The sequence below is a fragment of the Rhinolophus ferrumequinum genome, chromosome 20 (assembly GCF_004115265.2).
Source record: "Rhinolophus ferrumequinum isolate MPI-CBG mRhiFer1 chromosome 20, mRhiFer1_v1.p, whole genome shotgun sequence".
NCBI classification, from domain to species: Eukaryota; Metazoa; Chordata; class Mammalia; order Chiroptera; family Rhinolophidae; genus Rhinolophus; species Rhinolophus ferrumequinum.
In genome coordinates, this window is record NC_046303.1 from 16,245,098 (window position 1) to 16,267,810 (window position 22,713).

A 22,713-nucleotide genomic window follows, 5' to 3' on the forward strand; every position below is an offset into this window, starting at 1 on the left:
TCTCCTCCACACTTTGCACTTGGGAGGGTCTATTGCTGTGTCCTTCTTGGAGGAAGGGAGAGAACTGATTCATTTCAGCAGCCACTGCTGATAATACCATAGGAATTGGAGCAATGATAGAATTGAACGCTACAGAAACTATTTTTTTGGTGTGTAATTTGTCGTTGATTGATTTGGTTTTCACAGAGCCTTTTTTGAGGTTACCTCACAAAGAGGAAGAGAAATGCGCTTGATGCCTCAACTTTTTTCTGACTGAGAATGGTTGGTCCGTCAGCTCTTCATTCATCAAATGGTCATCTTTTATATTTCGGACCTCCCACTTTCATGTGCATGTAATGTTGCTTTATAAACATAAACACTTATTTTTTCCTCTGTGGCAGAGAAGATGGAGAATTTGATAAATTTATTCCAACGATAGCCTGAACCTATAAAGCCCATGTTTAATTTTCGGGGACCATTTTCTTACTCTGTCTGCTTTCCCACCCTTCTGTCAAAGAGAGGTGTTCTGTCGCTGGGTTGGCTTACCTTTTCCATCTGTGTTATCCACTTTGGCAATCCATATCATCCTGCCATCACAAACTGTCCCAGGAGAGTCTTTCAGTCTCTAAAGGTGCCACAGAGGAACAGGAACCTGGGGAGTTCTTACTTCAGGGTGCTAAGAAAGCACAGCCATATCCAGTGGTCTCTCAGACGCTAAATACGGTGATGACACTGTGTTTCCAGTCGCTTCCATGGGAAGTACGAGTTCAACATTTCAAACTTCCAGATTTATATAATCAGAAATTTCATTTGAGGAGTGTTAAAATAGAATTGAACATAATCTGTGCAATAACCTACTTGTTTTTAAAAGTCATTTTCAGGTTGCTGTATTCATTTCACCTAGAGGGGATAAGTCTGATGTTAATTTTATTGGCCATCTTTCTTGGTGCTGGATTTTCTCATTGCTTTGAAATTGTGGTTTAGAGCGTCATCTTGGGTTTGCTTACCCATGTTCTTTCTCTGCACTCACCCTGACTTATGTAGGGGTTTGCTACTACCTACTTACTACCTGAGAGGACTCCAGTCCAGAGACAAGCCTTATATTTGCAGTAGGAGCTTCTGTTCCATGTTGATGGTAGAATATCCAAGCTTCACCACCAGGTCAGCTCGCAGCATGGCCCGGGTTCCAGTTGTGAGGCTGTGTCTGCCTCCTGCCACCTCCCTGAATAAGCAGCTTTTGAAAGCCTCCTTTCCTTATGGTATGGGGCTTCCCTCAGCACATTCTTTGATTTCCAGCAGTGAGCCTGGCTCAGGTCCCAGTCTCTTCCTGGGGACATTTTTCAGCCTCATGAGCCCACAGAAGTAGGACTCCTGGATACCTCTGGCTACGGTATCCTTTGCATTTCTATTTTGTGTTTGATCCATGGAGATATTTAATTTTGTTTTTTTTATCAGACAGACACACAAAAAACCCTGTTTATGACTTTGTATATTTTTGCTGTTGGGAGCTGGGGTGATGATAGGGAAAAGACATCAAGTGCATGAACTTATAATGCCATCTTGGCTGAAAGACTTGGTCTTTTTGTTTTCTTTCTTCCCCTTCTTCCGCCTCCCCCCGCCCGCCCCATTCCGGTTCAAGCTGTTGTTTCTCAGTCTAGTTGTGTAGGACACGCTCCCTGGCCCGTGCTGGTGTTATGAGCCTTGCGCTCCAGGCCCCCCCACCCCGCCCACCCCAGGCAGTCGGTTGCTGGTCGTTGGTCGGCTGCTCACAGCAGAAGACTTGGTCTTCTTAAGTTATTTTCACTTAAATTCTCATCCAACATTGCCAGATGACCTCGAGAGTCTCTGTACTCCAGCCACCCTGGCCTTCTTTGAGTCCCTTGCACTGAATTTGCCCTTGTCCTTGTTTCTTGAAGTGAACTTGAACTTGTCCTTCCTATCCGATGGCCTAGTTATACATTAAATCTCAAGGAGCTCTGCGTTTATGTATAGATATTCTCTTACCTTTTTATTTATATTAAAAGCTTGCTTCCTTGGAGGAGAAAATGATTGAGACCTGCCTGGATATTAATTGTGATCTGTGTTTTTACTTTGACATTTAAGACAAACTTTATAACTTAGGGCCATGAAAACCCAAGGAGGAGGGTTCTATCATCTTTTAATTTAAATACTGGGGCTCTTGAAATTTTAAAATATAGTATACCTCATTTTGTCAGTACGGAAATAAACCGTACATATACTCTTATCGAGATAGTTTGAAGAGGAAGGTTTGCATAATGATTCGAACTTGAGCCCTCTAACCTTGGTTCCACCCATTCATCAGTTCTGTGACCTTAAACTCGCTAAGCCTCAGTCTGATCATTAGTTAAAAAGGAATAATACTAGTTCTTTTCTCAGAGTATTATTGTGAGAAGTAAAACTCAAGCATTGAAATCCAGGGCCGGACGCCTAACATGTAGGTGCTGGGTTAATGTTAATATTAACATTCACTTTCATTACTATAGTTAGCATTAATTTGAACGTCATTCTTATTTGTTGGAAACCTAAATGCTCATAGTGAATAGTTCTATTTTTTGCCCGCAGAAACGTTTGCCCATACCTGTTTAGTGCTGTTCAAAAGCATACAATGTATAGATGAATATATAATTTTAAAATCAAAAGTGCCTTACTTTATATACATTAACAAAATTCTTTTCCATCCCAAGTGCCTGTTAATAGATGATTAGAAAAAGAAGACGTGATACACATACACTATGAAATATTACTTGGCCATAAAAAAGAATGAAATCTTACCACTTGCGACAACGTCGATGAACCTAGAGGGTATTGTGGCAGGTGAAGTAATTCAGAGTGAGAAAGACAAATACCTTACAATCTCACCTATATGGGGAATGTAAAGAATAAGAAAAATGAACAAACACAACCGAAACAGACTCATAGATACAGGCGACAAACCGATGGTTGCCAGATGGGAGGGAGGTGAGGGGCTGGGTGAAAAAGGTGGGGGCATTAGGAAATACAAATTGGCAATTACAAAATAGTCACGGGATGTAAAGTACAGCCTAGGTTATATAGTCAATAATGTGGCAACAACTATGTATAGGGCCAGGTGGGTGCTAGACTGACTAGTCAGGGGGATCGCTGCATAAATCATATAAATGTCTAACCACTATGCTGTACCCCTAAAACTAATATAAAGTAATATTGAATGTCAACTATAACTGAAAGCAAATAATTTAAAAACTGCTTTCAGGGAAGCATATGATAGAATGTTTAATAATTAGGCTACATGTGATATCTTCAACAGCTGGTATAACCTCCACCTAAAACAAGTGAAAAACATTGGTCCTTGCGTGGGTATAAATGTTTTTCACCTCTTTCACCTGCCCACCCCCCAGGCCAGCCCCTACTTATTGACAGCAGCTGCTAGGAGCATTGTGTTGTAAAGGATTCTGCAGTTGTAAAGGATTGTGTTGAGTCTGGTTCTGGGTTCCATGAGAAAGAGTGCCATGTTTTTACCTATGGCTCGTGGGTGCCACATGTGTCACCCCTTAGTGATACTAGGGAGTTAAAATCAAGAGATCTCTGCTACAGTCTTCATATTCTGCTATTGGAAGAACTTCAGGCAAATAACGCTTGCCTCAGTTCATCCATAAAATGGAGACAAAAGTCACTTCTTCTGTCCTTTGCAGGGACTTGGTGCGAGTAAATTGTTTTCACTGGCTGGAAGATATTGAAACTCCTTGAATGAAAGTCCTCTGTAAATTTCAGAAACGGTTACACCTACAGATGAGCTCCTTTTTATTCTGGCCAGTTCCGGAGCCAGAGTTAAGACGGCCTTGTTTGATGACCTCTTTGCTTGTAGTCCATCCTTCAGATCTAGTGCCTTTACTGGACAGGAATCTCCTCTCCTTGCAGGAAATCCCCAAGTAGAGGAAACCAGCTTACACAAAGAATGGGTTGTTGGTCCCTTCTGACTGTCTTCCTCATACCCTCTTATTTGTAGTGTTCCACGTTAATCTTTGCTTCATTGTCCTTCCCCACCCCAGGCTTTAGTTCAGCTCTCCCTTTAGCTAGACTGATCCATTTGAAACTGCCCTGCCCTCTTGAATTTTGTGATTTTCCTGAAAAGAATCTTCATTTATTGCTTTAACATTTTTAAAATTTTTTTTTATAGAAGTCATATATACTCACTATAGGTCATTTCCAAGGTACATGCAACCTGTGTGAATTGCAATATCTTAATTAATTTGCTTTTCAATGACTGCTGATACCAAACAAAATGGCACCTGACGATGACTTGGTTATGGAGGTCATTGGTGACATTGTCGAGTGTTTGCCTTGTAGTAGTGGGCATGAAAGGCTGGTTAGAGTTGACTCATGAGAGAATAAGGAAGAGAGGAAGAGGGTACCCCAATTCTACAGGGCCCTCAGATAGGGTTTGAGAGAGATCTTCCCAAATGTCCTTTTGGGACCTTTGAGCTTGGCTAATGCCATCTTAATACTGCCCTTTTGTCTCCCCACGTGGATTACTTTCTTGATTATTTCAAGAGTGTTTGGTTCTTTGAGTTCTGGGTCCTATTTATTCATTTTTTTAGCTCTCACAGCACCTAGCACAGGGCTTTGCATAAGGCAGATGCAAATTATTGGGCTGAATTTACTGGACGCCAGCAGCAAGTATCACTATGTTAGGGCAGGTTGGAACATATAGCCAGGAATACTTGAGGAATGACAGCAACAAGCCCACAAATTTCTCAGCTCCCTCTCTCCAGTGACATGTTGGGAGGATCTTAAAAAAATGAACAAAGGCCTCTCCATTGAATTTCTTCTGGCAAATGATGAAATCCCCAGGTACTTTCTATACCTGTGGTCTCTGAATGAGCTGCTCTATTAGAAACTATGGAACAGGAGTGAAGACTATCTTTGTCAAAACTGACCTATGTTCACACTGGCTCCGCTTGTTACTTTGTCATGTTGTATAAAACCTCTGAGTCTCAGTTTTTCTAGCTGTGAAATTTGGAAAATTGTGCTTCCTTTTGAGAACTAAATGAAATAATAAATATAAACATTCGGTAAGTGTGGATTAAATTAATGAATGAATCAACATGCAGTTGCTGGGTAGAAAGATGACTATTCACAAAGCTCTGTAGATACATTAAGTACCGTGTTTCCCCGAAAATAAGACCTAGCTGGACAATCAGGTCTCATGCGTCTTTTGGAACAAAAATTAATGTAAGACCCAGTATTATATTATATTGTATTGTATTATATTATATTATATTATATTATATTATATTATATTATATTATATTATATTATATTATATTATACCGGGTCTTATAAGATCAGGTAACACATTTCAGAAGCCAGATTGAATTAAAGACGAATGAATAGGATTTGTCTAACTGAAAGAATCTTATGTGCCCTAAGCTTTCTTCCTTCACCTACTGTCTATTGAGCACCTATTATTAAAAGCCTCTGGGCAGGGAGATGTGAAGCTATAAAGGACAGGACAGCTGGGCAGACAACTACCATAAGAAATCGACTCTGATTGGGGAGACTATGGATTGTAAAGAGAGCATGGCTCCGTCTTTTTTTTTTTCCCTGTGTTGCTAGCTTTTGCTATATAAGTCAGAAATCAGGAAGTGAATCCTACTAAAATAATTGACAAGTGCTTGTCTCATGATTATAGGGGACTTGAAATGGAGGGATCTATTGCTGGGATAAGTGTCCATATAGTTGCACAGTTTGTTCTTGTCCCCCTCCTGCCCCTGAGCTAATCTCAGGTGGCCTTTGCGCTCTCCCTGGATCATCTGATGAGAGTTTATTTATACCGGCTATTAGATTATGCTGTCCTCCAGAGAGCTGAGGCGAGCTGGGCTTGGTGCCAGAACCCATAAGAAGGAGTTGCATGGGAGAGAATTTGCCAAAAAGAAAAAAAAGTAAATTAGGGCTATAATGCTCAGGTGTTTATCATTTCAGCTGTCTGGGTACTGAAAATACTTAGTCCCATTTATTTCTTTTCATTCATGATGTCTTTAGAGGATTTATCAGCTGCCTTGCTTAAGTATGGGCTGAATAAACACCACAAGAAAGACCATCAAGGAGGAGGGACTTGGGAATGTCATTGATTTGTCATTTTGTTCTATGATGGACACTGAAGATGAAAGGCAATGAGTATTGCCTTGCTTGGGAGCCAGATGGCCTGAGTTTAAATCTTGGCCTGTTTATAAGCTGTTTGACCTTGGACAAGCTACTTAACCCCATCTGTGCCTTGGTTTCTTATAAGGTTGTTCAGATTGCTTAGTTAGAACAGAGCCTGCACACAGAGAGTGCTACGTTAAGTGTTTGACACATAAACCATTCACCTTCCATAAGCAGGTGTCCGAGGACCCTGCAGTACCACACGTGACCGTTTCCTTGCTTCATCCTTTCAGCGGTGGGGGGCAAGTGGCACAATGCAGTCAGATGACTTGGCTTCTGCCCAAGTTGCTCTGAGAGGAAGAGTCAGCAAGAGACACTAGCAGTTAACAAGTATCTGACAGCAGCTTTACAGTTCATAATATCGTTTCATACTGTCCTTTGGAGTCTCCAAACAATCCAGTGAGGTCTGTACTGTTTTCGACACTGTAGAAAGAAAATATGGCCCAGAGATACCAACTGCCTTGTTCAGAGTCACGTGGCTAATAAGTGGTAGGGGATCAGGCAACTTGGAGAAGACCGGATTTCTTTAGATGCTAGAAAGCTTCTAAAAGTTAATTTAAGTTCCACGTGCCTGTGTAAAATGATTGTGGTTTAAGCAAGCCTCCAGACGCCCACACCTCTGGAAATGCATGGATGAGTGAAGCCGCATTAGGGATCCCTGAGGTCTGATTGTCGGGAGCTGTTTGTTTCTGGTGGGCTCAACAGAGACAAGTAATTATATATTTCCGTCTTAGCTTTCCAGAAGCTTTCCAGATTCCCCCTTTCTGGGCTTTTCACTGCCTATCTTTTGGTCACACCTATGGTACTGACATTATACACTGAAAGTAGGAAGAGCAAAGATATAAGACTCAATTCTCAATATATTTCTAGTCAAGTAAGTCTTATAAAGAAAAACCATTGATATAGGAAGAGGTTCAAACTTCAGCTAAAATGACATATTTGAGTTGTCAGGGTATCTTTGATACTTTTCGTGTCTACAGATGATATGCTGTCAGCTACATCCCACACTGAGGAGCAGGAGAAACTGAACTCTTAAAACACTCCTAGGAATTGTTGTACTGTCTATACTGTTCTGAAGTTCCAGAACAACAAGTGCAGCAAATGTATTTTGGTGGGTTTTAGAAGCAGTACTTTGATAAAAACTACATGGGGTGCCTTAAGAAAATAAAAATATTCATCGTTTGCATTGGCCATGGTGCAGGATACAGGAAGGCAGAGCCCTGACCCAGATGCTTTTATTGAGAGCACAGCTTACTAGTTGTGCAGTTGCTGGAATTTTCTCTAGAAGCTATCAATGCAAGTGTGAACCGAACTGACTCAACACTGCTCTCTGAGGGAGGGGAAAGTCCAAATCTACTTCAGTGATATGATGATATTAAGATATGAAAGGCCAGGAGTGACACTGTAAGGAGTAGGACAGAGACAAAACAGAAGACTTCCCTAGAATAATCTGACATCTCTCTACACCCTGGCCCTACCATCGAGTCCAACTTGCCTCCCTCTGCACCTGTACACAAAGCAGCATCACAATTAGAATCACCTCCTCTCTGTGCCCACTCGAGATGAGTCACATTCCCTGCAATCTCCGGCCTAGTGGTCCCTCTTGCCCTGTATAGTGGGCTGAATGCTGCTCCCCTCCCCCAACGATATGTCCACGTCCTAACCCTTAGAACCTGGTTATGCTACCTTATTTGGAAAAGGGTCTTTGCAGATGTCGTTAATTTAAAGATCTTGAAATGAAGAGATCATCTTGGATTATCCAAGTCAGCCCTAAATTCAACGGCAAATATCCTTATAACCAACACACAGAGGAGAAGACCAACATGGAGGAGAAGTCAAGAAGATGGAGACAGAGATAGGAGTGATGTGGCTCCAAACCAAGGAACGACAGCCAACAGAAATGGGGAGAGGCAGGGACCCCTTTTACGGACTGAATGTTTGTGTCCCCTCCCCTCCGTTCATCTGTTGAAGGCTTAACCTTCACCGTGATGGTATTTAGGGGCAGGGTCTTCGGGAGGTTAAGTTTAGATGAGGTCCTGAGGTGGTGCCCTCAAGATGGGCTTAGTGTCCTTATAAGGAAATACACCAGGGCCCGTTCTTTCTCACGCGTGGAGGAAAGGCCATGTGGGCATCCAGAGAGAAGGCAGCTGTGTACAGGCCAGGAGATGTGCTCTCCCCAGGAACCAAATCTACTCGCAGCTTGACCTTGGACTCCCGAGCTTCTGCCCGGTCTGTGGTATTTTGTTATAGCAGCCCAAGTTAAGACAAACACATTCTCTCCTATAGCCTTTGGCGCAAGCATAGCCTTGCCAAAACCTTGATTTTGGACTTCTGGTTTCCAGAACTGTTACAGAATAAATTTCTGTTGTTGTGAGCTACCAAGTTTGTGGTAATTTGTCAGGGTGGCCTCAGAAACCCTGCTTCTCACTCTGTGAGTCTTTCCTGGAGTCCCAGCTCAAAGTCTTCCCCTAAGGTGATTGTGCTTACCTGAGAGCTCCTGCCGTGGGTTTGTTTGAATCTCCCATTTGGTATTTGCTAGTGTTCAGCCTTGTGATGTCTGTTGATTTTTAATGTATGTTAACTTCTTGGAGGCCAGCACTTGGTTTTACATCTTTGCATCTCTAGTACCTGGTGCTGGGCCTTAGATCTTTGAGTAGAGACTACCCTATTAAATAGAAGCTCAGTAATGAGCTAGAATATAGCCTACTTAACACAAAAGTCATTCCTTCTTGATACGTAAGGCTGTCTGGAACCTTCACCTGTTGCTAGCTTCTCATTATGAGAACCCGTTTTTCTTGTATAGTACTGTGAAAATAAAAAATCACTGATGATTTGGATCAAGGATAAGGAATTTTATTGTGCTAAACTTCTGCCACCTACTCCTATGATTTTTAAATCATGTATGCATTAATTAGTCAGAATGTGTCTACTTTTATTGCAAATTTCAGTCAGCTCTGAAAAAACAGTTGGAGCACAGTCGGAGAGAGAACACTATTGGCTAGTGCCACCCAGCAACGGAAGGGATTTCTTGAGTTACGAATGCCCCGTAATTGGAGTGCAAACGTGTTCTGTCTGAATACAGAGTCTGTGATTCTCTCCAGGGCCCAGACACCAAAGGACAGAGCCCTACGATGTGCCAAAGGAATGTGATTTTTTAAAATTAAAAGGAAATAAAGATAAAACATTAAAAGCGTGCTGGAAGGTATAAAATGAAGAGCGAAAGTCTTCCCTTCTTCACATCTCCCGCCAGGTCCCATTCACACAGGGGTGTGTAGTGGCGATGTCCCGTCATCAGTTGATACACGCCCACGTGTGGTGAGCTAGCCCAGGAGCTCCTCCACAGCCTGTCTGCCAACAGGAGATCTCCCATCGTAACACATTTTTAAGTGCACAGTACAGCGTCGTTAGCACATGTTGTGCAGCAGTTCTCTAGAACATATTCAACTTGCATAACAGAGACTTTATACCCATTTAATATGACATGAGTTTATGATAATAAGATTTGGAAGAGCTCTCACAGCTCATTTATTCTGACCTCCGTTCTAGTCTAGGAGTCTGACCGAGCTCTCCAGTGACTAGGGAATTGGTTCTTTCGTAGAGCTGCCCATGTTCATTTTCGTCATTTTTCGTAGCACTAATTATTAGATCATCAGACAATCCATCCTTGATGCAGGGCTGGAATCCAGGGCCTTATAACTCCCACCCATTAGTAATGGTTTCGCCCTCAGAGCCTATCGAGTCAAGTCCCAATTCTTAAGACAGTCTGGTCTCCTTAGAGTGTGGCTGCTCTAAGTGGTCCAGCAGCAGCAGCAGCAGAGGCCTCCCCTGTGCACAAGCTTAGGCCTTGCCCCAGACCTACTGATCTGAAATCTGCATTTTGATGAGATCTTCAGTGATTGGTGTGCATATTACAGCTTGAGAAGCACTACATTAAATAACATAACACCACGCCCCACCCCCAACTAATTTGTTGCTTTAGTTGCTAGTCCTATCATGCCTGCTGGGGTTCAAAAAAAAAAACAAAACCCAAAAAACAAAACAAAAAAAACCTTAGTTGAGGAAGAAACAACTGATAACAAGCAACGATTCCAAATCTCAGTGATTGAAATATAAGTACAGAATTTGTCTGACATAAGTTAAAGCTGTCATTACGTTACCTGGAATTCTATTAACAAGTATTTCCATGTGTTCATAGTACAATCATAAAAGATGCTATTGATGGTCCAAAGGCTTTAGAAGATTACAGATGCCTTTAATCGTTAAAGACACATGAAAGTATACTCCACGTGACTGCATCCTGGGTATTGCCTTGTGATTTTCAAAACCCTGAAAAACAGTGTAACAGGACAACCCACTCTCCGAGTCATGGCAGATAGCGGCAGCCACAAAACATCCTCCCACCACACTCTTCAACTTCAGGAAGAATGAAAGTTGAAATCCTTTTCTCTTTCTGACATCTCTACAAGGGCAGGGACGGAGAATCCAACATTTGACAGGTGCCCAGGAGATGCACATATGGAAACAGCTGTGCTGGAGGGAAATGCTTTCAATGTGTGCACTCAGCAATATGGAAATGAACTTTGCCAGCTCATGGGCATGAATAAATGCTTAGCTGCCTTTCCAATCACAAAGCAGTTTTCTATATTCGGCACTTTTTTAGGCATTCAATAAAGCAGACTGAATTTGATGCCGGAAGGCAGTGCCAGACGGTCTTCTGTTTAATTCAAGCAAAAACCTTAAGAAGCGACTTCCCCCAGACCCAGTCCTGTTTCTCTCTCCAGCTGATATTCATGCTGAGCTTTAAGCCTGACACCCCCAGGGCTGGGCTAAGTCAGGAGCGCCTTGATTTCCCCTGAGGCCCAAATCCACCCTGTACTGTGTATCTCAGGACGTTCAGCTCAAGGTGCGTGTTCTAACCCCGATCCCTGGGTATGTGACGAACAGGTAGAGCCCCTCCCTGACATCCAGTCCTCTTAGCCGAGAGAAACCTGCATCTCTGCTTTTTTCTATCCTGAGTACCAATTTACCCCAATCCGCACATTTACCCCAATCCCACATTCTTGATGTCCCTCACCCCCAGGGCCCTGTGGGACCCTTTTTATGCCCACCTTGCTCCTCAGACTCATTCATTCAGGAAATATTTATTTAGGGCCCCTCTGTCCCAGATTCATAGTGAGATAACAATCAAGACCCAATCCGTGTCCTCATGGAACCCACATTCCAGCTAAGGAGACAGACATTGCAGGTAAGGTTTGTGCAAGAGCTGAGGAGGGAGAGAATTTCTGCCCAAAAGGTTTGAGGCTAAGTGAGAATTCCCTTGCCAACGTTCACATAGAAAAGAGCCAATGAGCAAAGACTTAGCAGCGTTAAAATGCACAGGCTGATTTCCGCCCGGTGTGGTGGGTGTGGTGGGAGGACAGGATAAGAACCCAGGTAACGCTGAACAGGGTCCCAGACCTTGCTTGTCTGTCCACAGGGAAGGGCTTCTTCACTCCTTCCGATTGCTTCAGGATCTCGGCCGCTTCCTGGATTTACCCAGCACTGTCTCCCTGCCCCAGGACATTCTGGGTCATCATCAGAATTCACATATTTCAATTACAGTAGAATATACAATACGCTATAATATAGAGCAGAATGATTAAAAATTTAGGTTTGGCAGGCAGGTGACTTTTACCACTTGGTAACTTTATAGCATTGGGGAAGTTATCTAATTATCTCTTCCTCAGTTTCCACATTTAAAAAATAAAGATACGAATGCATCCAGTCTTGGAGGTCATTAGCACACTGCCTCATGCTTAATAAATGTTAGCTATTGTAATCGCTTTGTTCATTTGTTCAACCTATGTATTCATCTCTACTATGTACTCTTAACTAGTAAACAAGACAGTAAAGGCTTTCATGGAGCTAGAATGTATGCTCCAATCATTTACATGATTGTTGTTTATGTTGTTGCATTTATATATTGTTTCAGTTGACCCCAGAGGATAGCATGTCTTGAGGCACTATTCTTTGGTGTTGTAAATGGCAGGCATTGCAGGACATCTAATGTCCCTGGCTCTGAGCCTTTAGATACTCGCCCATCACTGTGGCAATGAGAAGTGCTCCCAGGGTTCCACAGCCTCAGAGAGAGCAGAACCGCTCCCCCTGCCCCGCTGAGAACTCTAGCTGTGTTGGCTCTCAGGTTTCAGCTGTGTGACTACAGGACAGTGACAGACAGGCGAGTTAGGAGGGGGAGGATTTGAATGTGGAGGATTAGAAAAGGAGTCGGCTGCAGTGCTCTCTCAGTCAGACAGCCTTCCCTTCCTTAAACTCTTCTAATCTGGTTTTTCCCCCTGGTAAGAGTTTCGAGTTCTGAGCCCAGCTGAAGATAAAATAAGGAAAAAAGATGATATTTGTTGTAGGAATGAATGCAAACCTTTTCTGGCTTGTTTACCTTAAGAGCCAACAAACCCCGTCTACTTCCCTGCCCTGGTCCATGTTGGTACGTTGTTGGGAATGTACTGTGTCTCAAGAGTTCAGGAGAAATCTAGTCTTAACATGAATCCTTGAAACATTTTTGAAATTGAATCTTGTTTTCCTTTAAACGACAGATATAATCTCATTCCTTTTTTTTTTTTCCAGTTTTGTGAAGTATGCCGTAACATCTAATTTTGTCCAGTTGAGTGTATGGGTCAGATATGCACGATGGCCTAGTGTTAGCACTCTGCGTGTGGCCTTCTGCTTGGGAGTCGTAAGCAAAGCAAAAAGGGCTTGATCCCCTTAGAGTACTTTCCAGAAGATTTCGAGCCTTAGCTTTTCACTGAACAATGGTCATGCATACATACCCTTGTTCACAACTGTGAATGTGCTGTATTTAATTTGTAAATAGTCATTTGGTCAAACGATATTGGGCACACGTTGAATGCATGCTAATTTATGATATTCCAAGAGCATAAATTTGTTTCAGTCTCATTCCAGGACAAAGTTTATTCATTTGCCATTTGGATGCATACATAGACAGGACAGCAGCTGAGGTTGGCATTGTGAGGCAATCAGAAGTGAACTAGACATTTTAAACCCTCAAGACGTCTATTGTCCAGGAGGGATGACAGAAATCTCACTATGTATTACAAGTAACTCGTTAACTATTAGAAAGGTAAAACGGAATACTGATAGAGTCTCTAAGGATGAAATAGTACTTTCCTCTGAAGAAGGCTTCCTGGAGGAGGTGGAATTTTTAACTTGCTGATCTTTAAGATTCATTAAAATTTTGACATGTAAGACAGGACAAATTTTGAGGAATGGCTTTCTGAGACTGAAATAAATTTGAGCAGATTTGTGTGTGTGTGGCTTCCTATCACTTAATAATATGCATTCTCCATTTATTGTCTTGGTATAATTAAGTGGCTTTTAATAATTGCTATAAAGAAATCTCATTTCACATTGCTGTGTGTTTTTTTTTTCTGAGAAAGTCCTCTAATTTAAGAGCTGAATAGGAGCATTGCTTTTTTCAAGGAAGAATTAATTTTCTTTTACAACTTCAGATCCTGGGGGGCCACTATCATATTTTAAAACTCTGGAGTGTACGTTTGACTGCATTCATAGTGACGTACTATGAGTCAGCTAAAAGGCAGATCTGGCAGGATAGCTATATGAAGAGTTCAGTTGCTAAAGTAGGGAAGTGTTCTTTTTACCAGGTGCTCCCATATACTGAAATGGAGGACAACATGGAGACCAGGCCAGAGCACCCAGCACTCGCTGTGTGTGCCATGCCCTCTCCATTAGATCATATGTTTCCTGGGACTTGAGTCTAATTTCTTCTGTTCCCTGGTGTTGGTCCAAACTTACTATCTATCTCCCAGCCCTTCCGGCTTCTGCCCGTACTGCCTGCCTATAAGCTGGAAATTGGACTAAGAGCAAGTTAGTCAACATGAAATCTTAGCCAAAAGGACATATTTGTCTTTTGAAGAGGTATCTGCACCTCCACATTCATTGCAACATTATTCACAATAGCCAAGACGTGGAAACAACCTAAGTGTCCATTAATGGATGAATGGAAAAGACTGTGTAACACACACACACACACACACACACACACACACACACACACACGCATATTATTCAGCCATTAAAAAAAAAGGAATCCTGCCTTTTGTGACAATGTGGTTGGATGTTGAGGGCATTATGCTAAGAGAAATAAGTCTGACAGAGAAACACAAATACTGTATGTTCTCATTTAAATGTGGAATCTGAAAAAGCTGAACTCAGAGAGAGAGTAAAATGATGGCTATTGGGTGGGGTTCAGAGAGGAGGGAGAATGGGGAGAAGTTGGTCAAATGGTACAAACTCTCAGCTATAAGAGGAAAAGTTCTGGGGATCCAATGTACATCATGGTGACTATAGTTAACAATACTGTATTACATACTTGAAAGTTGTTAATGGGAGGGGATGAGAAAGGTGAAGGGATTACAAAGTACAAATTGATAGTTACAAAATAGTTATGAGCATGTGAAGTACAGTACGGGGAATCTAGTCAACGTTGCACAAACTGCACATAGTGTCAGATGGGTACTAGACTTATCGAAGGGATCACTTCATAAATTATATAAATGCCTAACCACTACGCTATACATCTGAAACTAATACAAAATAATATAGAATGTCACCTATAATTAAAAATATATATATAGTCACAGGATGTAAAGTACAGCATACGGGATATAGTCAGTGGTATTATAGTAGCTCACACATATGGTGTCAGGTAGGATTGGGGTTATCACTTTTTTTTTTCTTTTCTTTTTTTAATTTATTGGGGTGACAATTGTTAGTAAAATTACATAGATTTCAGGTGGGGGTTATCACTTTTTGAGGTGTGTAAATGTCTAATCACTATGTTGTTTTGTACACCTGAAACTAATAATAAAAAAGTAGTTAAAAAAAAGTAGATCGTAAACATTATCACCACCAAAAGAAAAATGGTAATTATGTGAGGAAATGGAAGGGCACCAAATAGTCACATTGTATGCCATAAAATGACATATGTTATATGCCAAAAGTATCTCAATAAGGGGGGCATGTTTGTCAAAACTTAATTATCCTATGTTCAAAATGGTTTCTCTGATATGGAGGGTAGTTCCTGAGGGTACAGGTTTAGAATTCATTGAGTTGTACTCTTAAGATTTGTGCATTTCATGTATATCACAAAAATAAATGTAAAAATAATAATAACCCAAAAATCCACTATCACAGCTGCTGAAGTATGGCCTACTTTGGTCTATCTCGGGGTAATTTTACAATGATTTATGCATTTTCAAGCATTTAAAACTACATTTTCAGAATTTTTAGAGTTTTTCTTTTGTATTCCTTTTTAAATTCTTTTTCAGTCAATTAATTGAAATAACCTAAATAGCGAACAATGGACGATAAATTGTAACTACTATTTGTATCTCTTCACAATTACAAACAGCTCAGTACAGCAATAATTGCCCACCCCCCTGCCCCCCAAAATTTTCGAAACCAAAGAAAGTAGGGGAAAACAAGACTTCTGGAAAAAGAGGACGAAAATACTTGTTGCAAAAGCACCTTTTGGATGCTTCAGGATTTTCAATATTTAAATATCTCTAATTTGAAGATATTAACTTACAACTGAATCATCATTTCAACCAAATTGTCATGTTTACCAACTTACATCCAGTCTCATACTTTTCAGCCAACCTTCCCATATCTCCCCACGACCCCACCCCACCCCACCCCGCTGCCATCCTGATGTCTGTAGCTTTTGGTTAAAATTCAGACTCAGGTGTCGTGGTGAGTAAAAAATTAACTGTGTGATGATGTCAAAGAGGACCGAAACGGAGCTTACAGTGAAATCGTTACCTTAGCTGTGGTTGTCAAGGTTTAACCCCCAAAAGAGAGAAACACTCTCTTCTAAGAGAGAGCTTTTTGAATCCAAATCAAATTTGATGCCATTAAATTATAGCATTAAATCTGTAAGATCCAGGAATGGTATACAAATTAAATTTGAATTTCGCCTCCCCAACAAACCTAGCCGGGCTTACCATCTTGGATGGATTTACTGATAGGATGAAGTGCTTCTTAATGTTGTTATTATTTTTAAAGATAGCCATTTAGCATGAACTCTTTTATTGGAACAGGACAGCTGGGAAGTGGTGGAAGGACTGAGGGGAGAGATGAATTACACCCAGGAGCCATCAGTTCAGAAAGGGTTTTTGCTGAAAAAGAGGAAATGGCCCTTGAAAGGCTGGCACAAGGTAAGATGATGGCCTCGGCCTCACCTTTCTTTGAACCCACACGACTGCACTCAGCACCCAGTTCTTAGGCACTTATATTTAATTTGAAGTTGAAAATTGGGACCCAGGGAAAAAAGAACGTTTAAATGGAATATCTTACTGAATTATACTTTTCCCCCCACAGAGATTCTTCTATCTGGACAAAGGAATCTTGAAATACGCCAAGAGCCAGACTGATGTAAGTCTTCTCATTAATCCAACACGCTCTTGAAGAATTCTGAAGGGCCCATAGGTGAAATTGTGCACATGTGGGGATTTCATTTTTCTGAACTGAGAACCACGGAAGGGTAATAATTCCTTCACAGGGAACAGAGGTACCTGCTCTCCACTGCCCCAGCTCTGGGTTCTAGGGGGGCTCAGTTCACCTGCCAGATGGAGGAAGGGAGCTCCTCTCAACATCTTACTGTGTATCCAGGAGTCTGTTCTGGTCTTAGGGTCATGCTGAGCGGTTCTCTGGATAGGAGAAGATATTTGTGTATTGAGATAACGGGACTAAAACATAGGGCAAGTGTCACTCCCACTGTCACAGTGGCTGAGGGGTTTGGTGGAGAACGACCTTGGTGAAGGTGATGTAGAGTACCCCCTTGTGTTACCACTAGGGAGGTGGCCCAGGAGGACTCGGAATGCCTGTCGGTTCTGCCCTCTGCAGAGGCCATTCTCTCATCCCACTCTTCCTTCTTCCTCTGCTCGCCTTTCTTACAGGGCTCACCTTGGAAGGTGACGTGTAGAAAACGTGGCATAATGCCAGACGCACGGTAGCCTGTCTTAGCTTCCTCCCCCTCCTCCTCTTCTTAAAGCACTTCCAAAAGAACTTAGACACTAGAAACTAACTCTATGGGAGGCAGTGCAGTTAAAGATGAACTCGTGGCCGTGGAGTCAGTCCACGGGGCTCGCTTTCTAGCTTCCTCACTTACAGGCTGTGTAGACAGACCCCTTGTTCCATAACACCTCCAAGATTAATAAGATAAGGCATGTACAGCACGTACAACTCAGTACTGGTTCCCCCTAAGTGCTTGATACATCGTCGTTCTTACGTTTGCTATTAGTGGATGTGGCAGGTGAGCGTGGAGGGACGCAGTGTCAGGGGTGCTACTACCATTTTAACACATGGTTCTCAAGTGACTTCCCCATGCCTCTGCAGATAGAGAGAGAGAAGCTGCATGGCTGCATTGATGTTGGGCTCTCGGTGATGTCTGTAAAGAAATCATCGAAATGCATCGATCTGGACACCGAGGAACACATCTACCATCTGAAGGTGAGGCTGCCTCCCAGGCGCCGTTTCCCACTGCAGTTCCTTTATGTTGCGAAGGGGTCGTCGGTCACACTGTTATTGCTGGTGCCTTTTGAATATTTCAAAACATCCCGCCAACACGTAGAAGGTCTTCATTATGGAACTATTTCTAATGAACGCTGTTGATATTTCGATGGAACAGTTCTTCACTGTGCAGGACTGTCTCTCACGCTGCTGAAGGTTTCTTATCCTTGTCCCCTCATCCCCTAACTACCCTCTTCCCCGTGATTGTGACAATGATCAATAACAAAAAAACTGCGTATTTCCAAACATACCTCCCCCTCCACTTTTCTCCAGGCAGTACCATCTTCAGTAAATAACCATTTACCATAGGTTTCAATGGGCTCCCTGAAATACAATATTTAATATTTAGTCTGTCATACAATTTTGGCTAATTTTATAGGGATTCCATTAAAATTCTCATATTACAGTGCATGTCAGGAAATTTTGCCCTAAAGTGTGGGCCTCCAAACAGTACCTCTCAAGGCTGCTTAACTACCCTCTGTGCCCTCTTTCCTGCAGGTGGTAGAGAGGGTGAAAAGCATGAAGCAAGAGCTTTGGAGATTCAGATCCGGTCCAGCTCTTGACCTGGCTATTTACTAGCTGTTGGCCGTTGGCAAATAATTTAAGCTCTGAAAGTCTCGGTTTTCTTGCTCCTCCCCCCAACACCAAATGGGAATTAGTATAGTGATCATCTTGTAGGGCTGCACGTAGAAAACTTGGCATAATGCCTGGCCTACAGTGGTCTCAGTAAGTTTAGTTATCGTGTACGCCTATAAAATTATTAGGTGGTAATCGAAGGTTAGAAATTAACTGAGAAAATGTTAAAACTCTTTTCTACCTTGGGCAGATTATTTGGAATGTTGGGAATGGGGGCTGGGGGTTGGAAGAATAAAAGCGTGAGACTATGAGCTCCCTGTCCTCCCCATGGATGTGGTACTTGAGCAAATATGCACGTGACACATTCATGAGGCTGATTGACTGCACAAGATGGTCAACTCCGTACTGTTTCCTAGCAGAAGCCCCTGTGCCTGTGGTTGTAGGTAATTGTGGAAAGCAGGGTTTCTCACCCTCGACACTGGTCACATGGTGGGCTGGAGAATTCTTCGCTTGTGGGGGCCTGTCCTGTGCATTGTAGGATATTGAGCAGTGTCCCCAGCCTCTTCCTCATATTAATACACATTGGTAACAACCCCCCTCCAGGTACAACAACCAAACCATGTCTCCAGACATTGCCAAATGTCCCCTGGGGGTAGTGGGTAAGTCACCCTTGTTGAGAACAACTTGTGTGAAGTAAAGGAGAGAGAGACTTAGAATCATAAATAAATAAACAAATAAATAAATAACTATTACCTCCACCTCTGTTTCAATGGTCAATCTCCTTGACAATAGTTGAGGTTATTTCTCCATGTACTCCCAATGACTCTTAGTTCTGTGCTTTGACATGGTCAGGAAATTGTAAGTTCTTGTTCATTCACTCTTCTAGTTAACAGAATAAAAGTGATTGATTATTAATTCCTAATTTTTAAAGAACGAGAATGCCTTAAAATATAGTAAATACTAACACCGTGATCAACAGTGTACTATTTCTCTGTATTGATTCACTTTAAGTTCTCTTTGTGTTTTTTGTTCATTCCTTTGAACATCAGCTATGACTGTTAGTGTAGGTAGGTGTAGCTATCGGAGGGTCCTCGTTAATAGCCTCAGAGGCAGGCAGTTTTTAAATATGGGCCATCCAGTCCCATTCTCTCATTTCATACAGGAGGGATCGTAGCCCAGAGAGTTAAGTGGCTCTCTCTCCACCGTTCTGTAACTACTTGAGGGGCTGGCATAGAACTCCGGTCCCTGGTAAATTATTTAATAAAGTTATTTTATTCTTCTACCTTGCTTAACCAGTACAAAATGAGTCAAGATGCATGCTTTGGGCACTGATTTTTAAGGGCCTCCGAGAGTAGATCAGTGTAAAGGATGACACAAGATTCCTGTTAAAATTCCTGTTAACCACATCTGGGAAATGAAATTTATTTCAAGAACATAATTTAAGGGAAACAGAGAGATGACTCTGTTTGTAGTGCTTCTTCCTGTACGTGACACATTTACTAGCACCTGGAGAGGTTTGAAGTCTTGTATGTACTTGTAATCAACACAAAAAACATAAGAGGCAACCGAACATTTCCTAAGTGAATGATGCTGCTGATATTTATTTCCACATCCTTGCTCTCAGCAGTAGCATTTATAACAATTTTAACAGAATTGACCTGGATTTTTCTTCTTGGAAGTTAGCCTACCATGCTTCCTTTTGGGGTATTATAAATTGCCACTTCTGGAGCCTCCGTGTGCTAATATATAGATATCGTTTTTCATTTTGAAAATATTAAAATACCCCCATACGCACACAAAAATATTGACTATTAAGAAATATCTGTGGTGCATAAATACTTATGATATTCTTTTTAATACGTTTATGTACATTTGAAATATAATAAAAGTTACTAGTTACAAGCATTATTCTTCATGAAAATTAGACATTGATAGGTATTCATTTATGGAGAGAATGGCTAAATGTGTGTGTGTGTGTGTGTGTGTGTGTGTGTGTGTGTGTGTTTGAAAAATCCTGGAAATCACCAATAATACTTTACCAGATTTTTTTCAATTTCTGAGGGCAGGAAAAATGTTCTTTTAAATAACCTTCACATTCATTAACACATATTCTTCAGCAATATATTCTTTGTCAGAGAAGATTAACAACGTTAAATATTTTAGGAAGAATTTACTAATTCATTTGAGTTCAGAGAAGATTGATCTTTAAAGTCTGGATCATAAAAGAGTTTATAAAGAAAGAGGGCACTAATATTTTCAGTAGGGAAAGGAGAAGTTGGAACAAGAGAACTTGGAAATGCTTTAAGAGACAGGCAAATGTAAATTTCAGTTTATTTGTTGTTTAATGTAATCGATACTATTTTGCTTTCTTAATAACAGCATAACAATTGGACTCTTTCATAGAAAGCCTAAATATATAGTTTACAGAAGACCATTTTTACTCTCCATTTCCTCCTCAAACTTGTTCCCATTGATCCCATAAATGTAAACTAAGTCGATAAGCTGATATTTCTACGTTTCTATGTGTGCCAATCTGACAAGAGAGGGTGTCAGGAATAACCTCAATTTGATGAAGAATCCTTCATTTCAGTAAGTGAAGCTATGGTTTCCTTCTTTCAACTTAACAATTCAGGTAAAGTCAGAAGAAGCCTTTGATGAGTGGGTATCCAAGCTCCGCCACCACCGAATGTATCGTCAGAATGAAATCGCTATGTTTCCACACGAAGTTAATCACTTTTTCCAAGCATCCACCGTCACAGACTCTTCGTCTGTTGTCTTGGACTCCATTTCAAGTAGGAAGGTAATAGTTTGCCGATAATGAATCTAAAAGAAGGGGTGGCTTTGGGTGGTGGAGTCCCATCTTGGCGGGGTGGTTTCTGAAGAAGGAAAGATGTGCGGGGAGGAGCAGGGAAGCTTGAGCTGGTATTTAAGGTGTCTGTCTGCCCAGTCAGTCAGAACCAGGGCCCGGGGAGCACCTGTTATCACTGGGACAGTAACTAAAGAATATCCCTGAGGAATTTAATAGCCCTGAATGCTTCACCAGTCTGACTTTGCTTTTCTTATCTGGTTGTAAAATGCAGTAGGTACATTTATAGCTTTACAGGATTGCAAAATCTCCCAACATTTATATCGTTTTTTGATATGATTATCATTTGACCAAAGAAGAACTTAAGGATTGCAGTCCAAGGCCTCAGAGCATGGTATGGCCAAGCTGGGGTGATGGCTGGAGCTAAGGTCTCCAGTGGAGTGCTTTGCTAGAAGCTTCTTCCTCATTACAGGCAGATGGCTTCCATTAGCAACTAACCCACGTTGTTACCCTTTTACCCTAATGTGTTCCGACTGGGCTCTGTTTTCATTTATAATGTGCTTTTTTATATTTGTGGAACAGCGCAGCAGTTTATCAAAGCAGAATTCGTTTCAAACTGGAAGCCATTTATCATTTTCTTGTGGTGGTGAGACTCGAGTTCCATTATGGTTACAGTCTTCAGAGGACATGGAAAAATGCTCAAAAGGTAGAGTGACTTGAAACCTCGGCTTCTTTCTGTCATGGCTCTTAGATTATACTGGTTGATTATGCACACCTCAGATGAATTTATATGCTTCCCCTTCACTGGTCTACATTCTGTCTCATATTTTACTTGATTAAGTTTGCACTCATAATTACCCAAAGACACTTTCCTTGCAGAGCTTTTCCTCTTCAGCTGGGTGTGCATGCAGACAGGTTTTCTTTTCTGTTCTTGACTAATGTCTGATTTCCACGTGGGCCTACTCAATCACAGTCTCCAGGGCTGGGGTCTGCACAGCTCTCCATTTTTATCAAGTGCCAAACATGATTCTGCTGCACATCCAAGATTGAGAATCACTGTTGTAGTGATTCAAACCAGTGTTCTCTACCACTTTAGAATCCCCAAGAGAGCTTTTAAAAATGCAAGAATACCCAGGCCCCGACCCCTCTCCAGAAGAATCTCTTTAAATTGGCCTAGATTAGGGCCCTGGTATCACTAATTTGCTAAAGTTCCCTAAGTGATTCTTATAAGGAGCCAGGACTGAGAATTCTTGCCATTAGGGAGCTGAGCGTGCTCAACCTTAATTAGCTAAGAATCACCCAGGGAACTGAAAAAACAAACAAACAAAATCACCAATGGGATTGCGAGTGTTCTGATTTAATTGTCTGGGGATGGGACATGGACACGTGTAATTTTAGAAACAAATTCTCAGGCCCAACCCAGGTAGACTGAGTCAGAAAACGTTGTTGGATTCCCAACGATCTGTGGTGTGACAGGTTCTCCCGGTGATTCTGATGATACCAACATTTGAGAGCCACTATCTTAATGCATTTGTTCTTGTCAG

The 22,713-nt window shown here is 41.6% G+C and overlaps 1 protein-coding gene across 4 annotated transcripts in view; it reads left to right on the forward strand.

Annotated features, from left to right (window-relative positions):
* Positions 1–22,713, forward strand: part of OSBPL3 (oxysterol binding protein like 3) — a 161,275-nt gene that overhangs the window by 86,146 nt on the left and 52,416 nt on the right. For all 4 annotated transcript variants that reach the window (XM_033088448.1, XM_033088445.1, XM_033088446.1 and 1 more), the window contains exons 3-7: positions 16,317–16,433; positions 16,597–16,650; positions 17,614–17,727; positions 20,996–21,163; positions 21,752–21,875. In XM_033088448.1, coding sequence (XP_032944339.1) covers positions 16,317–16,433; positions 16,597–16,650; positions 17,614–17,727; positions 20,996–21,163; positions 21,752–21,875 — 577 coding nt within the window. The remainder of the gene's footprint in view (positions 1–16,316; positions 16,434–16,596; positions 16,651–17,613; positions 17,728–20,995; positions 21,164–21,751; positions 21,876–22,713) is intronic.